The sequence below is a fragment of the Engraulis encrasicolus genome, chromosome 7 (assembly GCF_034702125.1).
Source record: "Engraulis encrasicolus isolate BLACKSEA-1 chromosome 7, IST_EnEncr_1.0, whole genome shotgun sequence".
Taxonomy (NCBI): Eukaryota; Metazoa; Chordata; class Actinopteri; order Clupeiformes; family Engraulidae; genus Engraulis; species Engraulis encrasicolus.
This window is the reverse complement of record NC_085863.1, coordinates 8,460,680-8,473,179: the sequence shown is the minus strand read 5'-3', so window position 1 is coordinate 8,473,179 and position 12,500 is coordinate 8,460,680. Positions and strand designations below refer to the sequence as shown.

Below are 12,500 nucleotides of genomic sequence, written 5' to 3'. Positions count from 1 at the left end.
GTTCCCATTACAGGGTGACGCGGTTGAACTTTATGTGCATGGATAAACGTTGTGTGTGTATGTGTGTGTGTGTGTGTGTGTGTGTGTGTGTGTGTTTGTGTGTGTGTCGTGAGTGTGTGCGTGTGTGTGTGTGTTTGTGTGTGTGTGTGTGCGTGTGTGTATGTGTGTGTGTGTGTGTGTGTGTGTGTGTGTGTGTGTGTGTATGTGTGTGTGTGTGTGTGTGTGTGTGTGTGTGTGTGTGTGTGTGTGTGTGTGTGTGTGTGTGTGCGTGTGTGTATGTGTGTGTTTGGTGTGTGCATGTGTGTGTGTGGCTGTGCCTGTGTGTGTGCATTCGCATGTGTGTGCGCATGCTTGTGAGTGAGCATGTATGTGTGTGTTTGTTTTGTGTGTGTGTGTGCATTGGCAACAGAATAGAATGAATGAGCATGTGTGTTAGTTTCTCTCTCTGTGTGTGTATTATTTCCAAGAGTCCCAACAGCTGAAATATACACCAGTGTAGTATACTGCATGAAAGTCGAAGAGTTTTTTTTTCAGTAGTCATTATCATTGCCAGAAGGCAAACAAAACATCAATTGTTGTCCTGCATAAAATGAGCTCTGATAATCCAGTGACACACAGTCGGCAGAAGCAGCCTGTCATTATTCCCCACCGCGCAGATCCAGGAAGGACCTGATCTCTATTCTGCTACTCCACATACGATACTCGTCCTACTTGGGGTTTTAAAGAGTCCGTTAAAGAGTCCGTTTCCATGTTTGGGAAAGTGTCGAAGCAATATGCCGCAAGTACGGCTTCTGTTTCTTAAGAATACATAAACAAAACGAGAGAAAAAAAAAATCAACCTATCGCTCCCAGACAAACAAAAAAAAACTGATTGTAAGAGCCTGGAGTCTGTTGTGATCCAGCCAATCAGCAGGTTCAGAGAGGTCAGGTCAGGTCAGGTGGGGTCAAATCTAGTCTGTGATAGGTTGAGTCGACTCGCATGAGTGTCTGAGCTCACTTCTTGACGGCGGTGTGTCCTCCGCGGCGCACGGGTACTTTGGAGAGGGGGATCTTGGAGCGCGGCGCGTCCCCTTTGGCCTGCGTGGAGTGGTAGGCCGGGGCCGCGTGCGTGTCCCTCTTGATGGGGATGCCCGAGCCCCGAGACAGCGGGATGCCCGACAACGAGCCCGTTTTGGACGGACGCCTCGAGGCGGCAGCAGACGCACCGCCGGGTGGTGGAGACGGAGTGGTGGCTCGGTCGTCCTCGTCGCCGTACTCCCCGGGAGGGGAGGTCGGGGGCGACGTGTTGGTCGGGGACGACTGCTCCCCGGCGTACGCGCTCAGGGTGTCCCGGCTGCCCGTGTCCCGGGAGAGGGGGTTCAGCATGTCCTCCTCGGAGCCCAGCGGCGTGGAGGGACCGGTGGACGCGATGGGGGTAGCGTTAGCATTAGCGTTAGCGGCATGGGCGTCCCCGTTGGAATGAGGCTCTCGGCTGGGTGCCTGCTGCTGCTGCTGCTGCTGCTGCTGCTGCTGCTGCTGCTGCTGCTGCTGCTGGGTGCTCCTGGCCGCTGCCATGCCCACTGCCACTGGTGCTCTTCCTCCACCGCATACTGGGATTTTACTCAGGCTCGTGGGCTTGACCGCCGGGCTGCGTGCCACGGGGATACTCCTCTGGACGCCCCCCGTCCCAGCCCCCGCCACCAGGGCCTCCCGGCTGGCCAGGTCCTCCCCACCGTCCACGCGCGCCTCCTCCTCAGGTGGGGAGGAGGTGGAGGTGGAGGAGGGCCTGGAGGTCCCCACAGCAGGAGGAGGAGGCGGAGGAGGAGAGACCGGGGAGGTGGCAAATGGAACCCTGGTGGAGGCGACGGCGACCGTCGCCGCAGCCGGAGGTTCCGGAAGGCTGGAGGGTTTTGAGAAGGAGGGGGTGTTGTATGACGGGGGAGGTTTGTAGGCTGCACAGGGAACAGGAGGGAGGCCTTTGGCAGCCCAGGCTGGCTCCGCAGGGGGGGCAGCAGCAGCCACGACCGGGACAGCAGCAGCAGTAGGCGGGGGCACGTCGGAGAAGGTGGAGATGGGGGCGGACTTGGCGGTGGGGGTCGGTGGCTTGGACTCCTCTTTGGAGGACTGCCTGGTCGGGGGCGAGGTGCGCGTCTTGTCGCAGGACAGCCCAAAGGTGGTGACGATCTTGGCGGGCCGCTTCCCGGGCTCGGGGGCCGGCTTGATGATCCCGCTGATCACCTTGGGTTTGGGGACGGGGGCGGGGGCAGGCGCTGGGGTCGGCTTGGGGGTCGGTCTGGGTGTCGACTGGCCGGAGGTGGTCGGAGGCGAGGGCGAAGGGGTGGGCACGGAAACGGGATGGATGGGCACGGGAATGCCGCTGTGCTCGTGCCTGACCGAGGCCGGCGAGGCTGGCACGGGGGAATGGGACAGAGCAGGAGACGGAGGCAGGGGTGTGGGGATGGCACTTCCAGAAATCCGGCGAGCCGGGGAGGCGGGGGGTGGAGGGTATGTAGAAGCCAGAGGTGCAGGGGAGACAGGAGCTGGGGCTGGGTGGTACGAGGAAGCCACGGGTGCCGGAGACACGGGGGCTGGTTTGTAGGAGAAAGCCACGGGTGACGGGGAGACAGGAGCTGGGGAGATAGGAGCTGGGGCTGGGTGGTATGAGGAAGCCAGAGGTGCAGGGGAAACAGGAGCTGGGCATGGGTGGTATGAGGAAGCCACGGGTGCTGGGGAGACAGGGGCTGGTTTGTAGGAGAAAGCCACGGGTGCAGGGGAGACAGGAGCTGGGGCTGGTTGGTACGCAGGGGACGGAGAGGCACTCTTCACCACCGGTGGGCTGGCGGGAGCCACCGCAGCAGGTGGAGGAGGCGTGGCGGCCACAACTGGCCTGGGCGTAATCACGGGAGTCGGAGAGGGGATGACGACTGGTTTTGGCGTAGTCGCCACCACCGGGGTCGGGGTGGTGGGAGCAGGGGCTGCTGCGGCGGGTGCGGCGGGTGCGGCAGCAGGGGAGAGTTTGGCCGACGGCGTGGCCGAGGACGCCGACAGGCTCTTCTCGCCGCTGTCCGTGTCGTCCGCGGCGGCGAGGCTCTGCTCCTTGGCGGTGGAGGCACCGACGCGGCTGCTGGCCTTGGCCCACTCGGCCTCCACGTCGGCCACGATGTCCCCGCAGCCCGTCAGCGAGTCGAAGCTCAGGATGGAGGAGATGTCGCCCAGCAGCGTGCTGAGCCGGTCCGACGTGGGGTCCCCGGCGTTGGCGTTCGGGTTCGGCTGGGACGTGCCTCCGTTCACCATTCCCGCCGTCTTGTCCTCCGGTTTCGGGGTGCCGGGTTTGGAGGTGGCGTCCGGTGCCACGGTGGAGTCGTCCAGCAGGCTCCGCTCGCCCTCGGCCTTGGGCGCGGGCCGCGGGGTCAGCGTCAGGTGCTCCTTGATGATCTCCACGCTGTTGGAGCGCGAGGCCGTCAGCGGCGGGCCCGCACCCCCTTCGTCCGTCTCGTCCGCCCCGTCCTCGTCGTCCCGGCGACGCCAGCGCATGCTGCCGAACAGGCTCCGCAGGCCCTTGCGCTGGCGCCCGCCGCGGTGCGCCTCCGTGTGCACCTGCCGGTCCCCACCTCCACCCTCTCCTCCACCCCCTCCTCCTCCTGCACCCCCACCGCCACCCATACACCCTCCCCCACGCCGACTCCTCCGTAGCAACGACAGGAAGTTCAGAGACTTAGCTGATGTGATGGAGGAGATGGAGGGCCGGGTCGGGGAGTAGTCCTTCATGCCGTCCGCGCAAGGGTGCTCGTTCTGGGCCGACTCGTCCTGCTCGCAGGCCCCCTCCGACAGCGGGCGGTGCTGGGGCGTGGAGGCGGCGGGCTCCGATCGCGTCGTCGCCTCGGTGGCAGCGCCGTCTTGCGTTGCCATGTTGCCGACGGTGGTGTCCGACAGTCCGTCCAGGGTCTTGCTGCGTGGCAGCGGCAGCGGCGACTTCTGCGCTCCCTCCCCCTTGCCGCGTTTGCCGAAGATGCTGGCCACGCTGCTCGCCGGCTTGCCTTTGCCGAACAGCTTGAAGGCCTTGCGGATCTTGCCGGCGGACTGGGGATCGCCTGGCGGCGCCTCACTACTCTCACACTGGGCATCCATGTTGTGTGAGGACTGCTTCTCTCTCTCTCTCCTCCGTCTCCCTCCCTCTCCCTATCCCTCGTTATCTTTCTCTCTCTCCCTCCCTCTCTCTCTCTCTACAGCTCGTTCTTTTCTATTCTGCTCACTGCCGCTACCTCCTTTTCTGAAGCACCCGCAGTTATTCAGTCTCCGGCAGCAGCGAGCTCTCCTCCCCCCCTTCCTCTAACGCCCATGCAAAAAGCTTTATTCTCTTACCGTGCGCTCTCTCTCTCTCTTTTTCTTTCTCTCTCTCTCTCTCTCTCTTCTCCTTTCGCTCCGTCGCTCTCTCTATCTCTCTCTCTTGTGTGGTCCTTCTCTTTCTCCTTCACTGCAGAATGGCGTACGATGTGTGTGTCTCTCCCTGTGTCCTCGTTACCTCTCTCTGTCTCCACAGAGTGCACACACACGCTCCCTCTCTCCCCTCCCTCTCCCTCTTCTCTCTCTCTCTCTCCCTCCCTCTCTCTCACTCTGCCTTTTTCTTTAGCACATGTGCTCCCTCTCTGTCATTCTCCCTCTTTTTCTCTCTCGCTCTCCTTTCTCTCTCTCTCTCTCTCTCTCTCTCTCTCTCTCTCTCTCTCTCTCTCACACACTCTGCCTCTCCCTCTTTTCATCAGCGCATGCTCTTTCTCCCTCTTTCTCTCTCTCTCTCCTTTCTCTCTCACACACTGCCTCTCTTTCTCTTTTCATCAGCACATGCTCTCTCTCTCTCGCTCTCTCTCCCTCTCTCTGCTCCAGCCTCCTTTAGCCCCTCCCCTCTCTCTGCCTCTTTTCTCTGTGGCTGCCCGTGTTGGTTGCCATGGTAACTGGGGGTCTAAGCAGCTTTCGGCAGCAGCAGCAGCAGCAGCAGCAGCAGCCAAGTATAACCAGGACCTGCCTACCATCAGCTGCCATGGACCCACCGCCTTCTATCTCTCAATCTCTCTCTCTCTCTCTCTCTCTCTCTCTCTCTCTCTCTCTCTCTCTCTCTCTCTCTCTCTCTCTCTCTCTCTCTCTGTCTCTCCCTCTCCCACTCTCTCTCTCTCTCCCCTTTCCTTAATTTTTGTCTCTTTCTCTCCTATTCTCTCCCTCCCTCTCCCTCTCTCTCTCTCTGTCTCTCTGTCTCTCTCTCTCATCTATTTTTGCCACTCTCTGTTTTTGTATCAATCTTGCTCTGTCTTTCTCGCCCACTGTTTTCTCCCCCCCTCTCTTTCTATCTCTCACATCCTCACTCTACTTCCTGTTCCCGCCCCTCCCCTGACTCCATCCTCTCTGTTCCCACCCCTCCCCTGACTCCATCCTCTCTGTATCAGTTCCCACCCCTCCCCTGACTCCATCCTCTCTCTATCAGTCTGTCCGTCTGTCTGTGTGTCTACGGCACCTCTCGCTTGCTTGCCATTGGTGCGTCCCTGGTTCCAAGTTTTTTTTTTATTTCTTCAATAGTCATCCTTTTCCCTCTCGATCCTTGTCATCGTTCTAACTCCTCCACTCTCTGCTCCATTTTATTTAGTGTCACGTCATGTTGGTGGGCTGAGGCTCCAAAAGGATTGCAGCTCTTTAGACGTCTAACAGGTTTGCTTTCACATAGTCTATACAGCTTGTCACGTTGGCAGACGGCGAGCTGCCCTTATTTGGCTCGCAAAAAGTGGCACATGAACGTGCGCCCATCACACACATGCGAACACACGCACGCACGCGCACACACATACACACGCACGCACGCACGCACAGAGAGCAGTGTCTGCATGCCAAGTCCGTCACTGTGCAGATGACCTCTTGCTGTCAAGTCTGGCTACGATCATTTACAAACAAACCACTCAAACCCAGAAATCCATCCCCCGCCCACCCATACACACACACACACACACACACACACACACACACACACACACACACACACACACACACACACACACACACACACACACACACACACACACACACACACACACACACACACACACACACACACACACACACACACACCACGCGGCTACCTAAATCTATGGAATTAGGATGTTGGTGGATTATAACTGGATATAGGCTAGTATGTTATGTGAAAGAAAGTTGTGTTCTAAATACAGCCCCCCCATTCCGCCTCTCTCCATACTTCTCTCTGTCTTTTCTCTTTCTCTGTCTTTTATTTCTTCCACCTTTCCCTCGCGCCACCTCTACACCTCTACACCTCTCTCTCTCTCTCTTTCTCTCTCTCTCTCTCTCTCTCTCTCTCTCTCTCTCTCTCTCTCTCTCTCTCTCTCTCTCTCTGCTGTGCTTTATTGCCTGTCCCACTAAAGAGTGGGGGCCTGGGAAACTGATGATTCTGCATTCAACATGCAGTGTGCCAATATAGAAATGAGAGCCATTGAAGGCTCTGTCCACATACATAGGCCATATACATATGCTATATCCTATAGATCATGGGTCCTGGTAGACGTGTGTGATCGTCGAAAGCAGTGGTGTAGTCTACGTAGAATGCAGGTATACGCAGTATACCCACTTCAAAATTTCAGGGATTTCAGATCCATTATTTAGAATAGCACAAATATATACCGTATACCCACATCAAAAAATGGCTCAAATATACAGTATACCCACTTCAAAAAAGTAGAGTACACCACTGGTCGAAAGTGCTCTTTCCATTTCTATGTTGTTATGGTAGGCGGTCGGACAGACACACACACAGACTCAGACACACAGACACACAGACACACAAACACACACACTGCCACACATGAACACCAGGCACGTACATCCAAAGAGCCCCTGAGGGAGTATATTCTGTAGTCAATGCCTGTTAACCCCTCTCCAGTGACTGTGTCGCCCCCATCACAACCTCCAACAACTCCACCCCCTTTCTTTCTTTCTTTCCTCCTTTCTTTCTTTCTTTCTTTCTTTCTTTCTTTCCCTCACATACACTACACTACACCCTTTCTCCTCCTCATCCATCTCCCATGAGGTCCATCTATCTACAATCTCTCTCTCTCTCTCTCTCTCTCTCTCTCTCTCTCTCTCTCTCTCTCTCTCTCTCTCTCTCTCTCTCTCTCTCTCTCTCTCTCTCTCTCTCTCTCTCCACTACACTACACCCTTTCTCTTCTTCATTCCTCTCCCACATGGTCCATCTCTCTCTCTCTCTCTCTCTCTCTCTCTCTCTCTCTCTCTCTCTCTCTCAGCAGTGATGAAAGAAAGGTTAATGATATGCGGCACAGCAGTGAGAGAGGCATGTCTGTATCATTAGTAGCTATAGCCATTTTAATTGGGGCCCTACATTATAAAGAGCTCTGTTGCAAAATGATGTATCCATTTCGGAACATTTGAAGAAGTGGACAATTTTGTATTGGGAATTGCAATGCATTAATACATCTGATAATGAAATGTAGTCATGTCAATTTCATTCTGCAACCAAACTCGTTATATACATACAGCAGAGGTTTTATCCAGAACTCTGATGTTACAGTATTAGAAGTAAATGTGATGGTGGAAATCGGGGAGAAGGAGAAGGAGAAAGATTGGTGTGAATCAGTTTTTAAACCCTTCGCGCAGCACCTATGTTATAACCTTACTGTCACCAAAATTGTAATGTCGATGTCTTAATCTGTTACTTAAGGCTCTCGGCAGGCACTGTCATAGCAATGTTGTTATGATGTAGTTGAGTACAGTATTTTCAGCAAATAGTGAACAGGCCCGCCGGCGACCCCATCTGCAGTAAGAGGCCACGCAAAGGACCAGGATAACCAGGCAAGGGGGCGCTGTGGCGCAGCGCGCTAAGCCCTCCACATTTGGGCTTGCATGCCCACCCACGGGGACCCCGGTTTGAGTCTGGCCGGGGTCATTTCCCGATCCTAACCTGTCTCTCTGTCCCATTCGCTTCCTGTCACCATCTTCGACTATCCTATCAAATAAAGGCATAAAAGCCCCTAAAAAATATATATTTTTTAAAATAAAAAAGGATAACCAGGCAAGCAGGGCTTTGAATTCTCTTCAGTCACCCTGAACTTCTTCTAAATGGCATTTACATGTGTTGACCTGCGTTAAATGGCATAGACATATGTGGGGGCAGCTACTGCAGAACATAGGATATTCTGCAGTGTTAATTCAAGACTTAGAGTATAGAGTAACTAGAAGAGTTTTAAAGTTGACTTTCTGAGTGTTGTATTATAGTTTACTGTGCGTTCTGTGTCCTTACCTCTATTTTTGCACGCCTCAGCTCAATGCTTTCCATCACTCCGCTGCCTTGATCTTTGATCTGTTCATCTTTTCACTTTCTCCCTTTCTCATCTGTGCATCTGTGCCATCACTCTCTGCTGTCTTCTAGCGTGATGTACTATCTCAGGGTTGCCAGATGAGACTGATGATTTCCAGCCCAAAAAATGCTTGAAACCTGCCTGGAGGGAGGCACTGAATCCCGCCCAATTTGAACTAAATTCTATCGATATTTATGGTCATGAATCTGCAGAGAAACCTTCCCAAATGCCCTTTTTGACCCTTTTATGTTTCCTGAAGACGGCCACCCTTAGCAGCCCAATTGGGCGGGAAACAGCCCAATCTGGCATCACTGATCTCAGTCCTGTGCTTCTTCTCCTCTCTCTTTGCTTAGACACATCTTTCACACTTTGGCTGAGTTTAACTCTGCCCACAAATCAGACGGCAGCTCAAACAACATGCAAAACAGAATTCTTAGACCACTAAAACCAAGAACAGGTTTCAGAATCTCAACACATTTGAAAAGAATGAAAGATAAGTGTGTGTATTGATTTGCAGAAAGTGGCAGCAAGGCTGAAAATGAGTGTTAAGCTTCCCTTCATTGAAATAGTTGTGAAATATAAGTGCTAGGTGTTATAATAGAGCCTTATAGTGGCTCACCTCTGACTCTACACATCCAGTGCACCATCTATTCACACTCATCAGAGAGAAGGCAGCATCCCATGTAATTCCACACGTTACCTACCTACAAGCTATCCACCACTTGCTCCACTACTTGGCCTTCTACCTTCTAACCTAGGGTGACCAGACGTCCATGTTTAACCGGGACAGTCCCGGTTTGGAGTTGTGTGTCCCAGGTACCAAGCAAACTCGATCGGGACACAAATATGTCCCGGTTTTGGCCACCCCCTACATGTCTATCAGGGTATAATATGGACAAGATTACATGTTTACCTGCCACAATTAATGGCAGCCAGCGCTTGTAGAGAAAGTCTGAAGGAGTCATTTGCGATTCGCCAGTCCTCCCCCTAAAATTGGTTAGAATGTAGGAAATTGCATCTAAATTTTTTTTTTAAATTCTGGGGGAGGACCCCCAGACCCACCCTCCGAATTATTGTCATTAAGTCACGCGCGAAGTGTCACGGTTTCAGACTACAAAAATCTGGTCACCCTATTCTAACCTCTCTTGCTTATCTTTCACAATGTCACTCCAGTTGTTTTCTGCTCAACCAATGCATTTGTAATGTTTCCGAGCCCCCCCCCCCCCCCCCCCCATAGTTTTGTTTTGTCTGATTGTATTGTTGAATATGTGGTCACACCAAAGTACTACATCCCATAGCAACTGTATTTTTTTTTCTGTTGATATGGCTACAATAAACTTACATACAGTACAACTTTTTGTTTGTAAACAGTTGCAAAAACCTGTAGGTCATGCTTTTCTTTAAGTGATACGGTCCCATTTTTGGAAATAAGCTTATTTTACACCTCCCCTTGAGTTAAATAATAGGGTATTACCGTTCTCCTGTACTTTCAACCGTTCTCGGGTAATGGCAGTGCAAATGTTACCTCCATGCTAGCAGTTAACATTGAGTCCTATGAGACCAGCTCGCGGCTAACTGGTCTCATCTCATAGGACTCAATGTTAACTGTTAGTTTGGAGGTAAAATTGGCACTGTCATAACTAGAAACCGGTTGAAAGTACAGGAGAACAGTAAAACCCTATTATTTAACTCAAGGGAAGGTGTAAAATAAGCTTATTTAAAAAATGGGACGGTATCACTTTAACTCCTTCTACCGTATTGGTTCCTTCCTACCTTTAATATATCCATTCCTTAATTCCACCCCGCCATCATCGGTGCTTGTTTCTCTTTCTAGATCTCTCTTTCGATGTCTCCCCTCTTCCTCTCACTTTTTGGGCCTTATCCGCCTTTCCACCCCATTAACACCAAACAATGTCTTCATTCAGGCCTCAAGTGCACACACACAAACACAAACACACACACAGAGCAGCCAACAGGGGGAGACAAATGGGTCAGTTGTCCTGGGCCAAGGGATAGAAGAGGCCCATTATATTGTATGCACACACACCCAAACGCACATACACTCACACAGGGTTGTGTGTGACAGCTTTGTCTGGGCCCGGGACAACGTCATCAGAAAAGGCCCCCGACTCAATATATTCAATGTAATGAAGACCGAATTCTGGGCCCCATCTCTCCCTGGGCCTGGGACAATTGACCCTGTTAACCTCCCCCTGTCAGCTTCCCTGCACACACACACACGCACACACACGCATGCACACACATCACTGTCTGCATTCAGGTTTAGAGTGCTGCTTTCTCTCAGTTTACAGTCCAAAGCCGAGCAGGGAGCTCAGCTGCATTCACAAACACACACACAAAACGTCATATATCAAGATCAAAATAAAAACACAAATAAATGTACTCTGATGTTCAATCATGATCACACACAGACACACACATGCATGCACATACGCAAACACGCACATACGCAAACACACACAGTTCCTCCATACTGCACTGTCTTTCTCCTCTCTCCTCTAGGCATTATGTCCTTGGACCTCCCATCTCTAATTATTTCATTACCTTTAGCGCACACTGTTATCCAAACTGACTTATCGTTATTAGTAGGCACTGGGTATTACTGCAGTGATTGGAGCAATGTGGGGTTAAGGGCACTTCAGCCTTGGATGATATGAGATTTGAACCTGCAACACTCTAAGAAGGATTGAATAAGAAGTGACATGAAATGTGTTGTCCCTGAGCACGTATATCACACAGCACATGTGTTTGAATTCAACACTGTGTCATTACTGATACAGGACTTTTTAGTAGAGTAGAGTACTTTTAATCCTGAGGGAAATGAAGGTGTCTGACAGCTTACATAAATGCACAAATACATAACATACTGTACACAGAGACCGAAAGTACTGAATGTGGACAATATATCAAAGTAAAAACAAAATGAGTATCAAGGTGCTAAAAGGCAAAAAGTCAGCGACACTGCCCACAATTTTCAGTGAACAAAATTTGTGGCAATATTGACAAGACTTCGACACAACATCCCAGAAGAAAGAAAAACAGCAAAACAAAGTTCATATCCACATTTTCTTACGTGTAATGAAACCATTATGACCGTTATGTCTCCATTTTCATTTGGCATTATACATGCAGTAGCTCATGGCAGGATACACTCTAAAAGGATACTGTGTCAGAAGTGTGCTGCTGAATGTGCCTGTGCTGCGGTGTGCTCAGGGACAACACATGTTGTGTCATTTCTGACACATTCCTTCTTGGAGTGAACCTCCCAATTCCAAAACAGAGCTCTCTAACCATTAGGGCCTAAGGGTTAGGGTTCCCAAACTTTTCCCCCTGCGCACCCCCTTGTACACTTCAATGTGGTTCGCGCACCCCCTGAGCGAATATTTTGGTGTGCTGACGGCCGCGCAAGTATGGATTCACTGTTCATTCACTGCACATTAAGTACAGTGCTTTTTGGGGAATCCTCTTTTCCAATAGTATTGGAATTAAACTAAACTTAAGATGGACCCTTCCAGCATATATAATGCACTATACTATTAAAAACTACTTGATTTTCATTAATGCTAGATAACAACTCACATATCTGACATTGCTCTCATTCAGCTCGTGCACCCCTTTATGGCAGGTCGTGCACCCCCAGGGGACGCACCCCAGTTTGGGAAACCCTGCATTAGGCCATGGTCCATCACTGAAATGTCCATCTCATGCACAGACGAACCAGTAGCAGTGTTAAACCCAGCTCCTTATCATCCACTGTCAACACAGCTCACAGAGGCTCCTCTCTTTATCCCTGTCCCCACTTGTCCCTTGCCACACTTGTCAACCCACAACAGTGCTCCTCAAGACATCTCACAATGTTTTGCTCTTTGTACTTCACTTGGACACTGTGAACTATATGTGCTCTATAAATGAAGAGTTTCATTGCAAATTGGCCTGAGCGGTATTTCCAGACATTTCACATTTTATTATTGGAAATGACTGTTCAGACGTCTTATCATCTATGTGTGAATTCTTGCCGTTCAAATATTTTGAGAACATACTTTTTAAACCTATATAAAATGCAATGCAAAAAAAAAAAATCCCAAAACGTTCCAAAACGGATGTATGTCATTTTGCAAATTACAAAGCTCCTCAAAT

At 51.4% G+C, this 12,500-nt stretch overlaps 1 protein-coding gene across 1 annotated transcript; it reads right to left on the bottom strand.

Annotated features, from left to right (window-relative positions):
* Nucleotides 1-461: 461 nt before the first annotated feature.
* Nucleotides 462-4,383, bottom strand: si:ch211-244c8.4 (proteoglycan 4). The gene is made up of 2 exons (XM_063202344.1): nucleotides 3,657-4,383; nucleotides 462-3,602 (listed from the first exon to the last, which is right to left on the bottom strand). Exons 1-2 carry the CDS (start codon nucleotides 4,105-4,107, stop codon nucleotides 994-996), a joined length of 3,060 nt encoding a protein of 1,019 aa, XP_063058414.1. The 5' UTR covers nucleotides 4,108-4,383; the 3' UTR covers nucleotides 462-993.
* Between the last annotated feature and the right edge of the window lie 8,117 nt (nucleotides 4,384-12,500).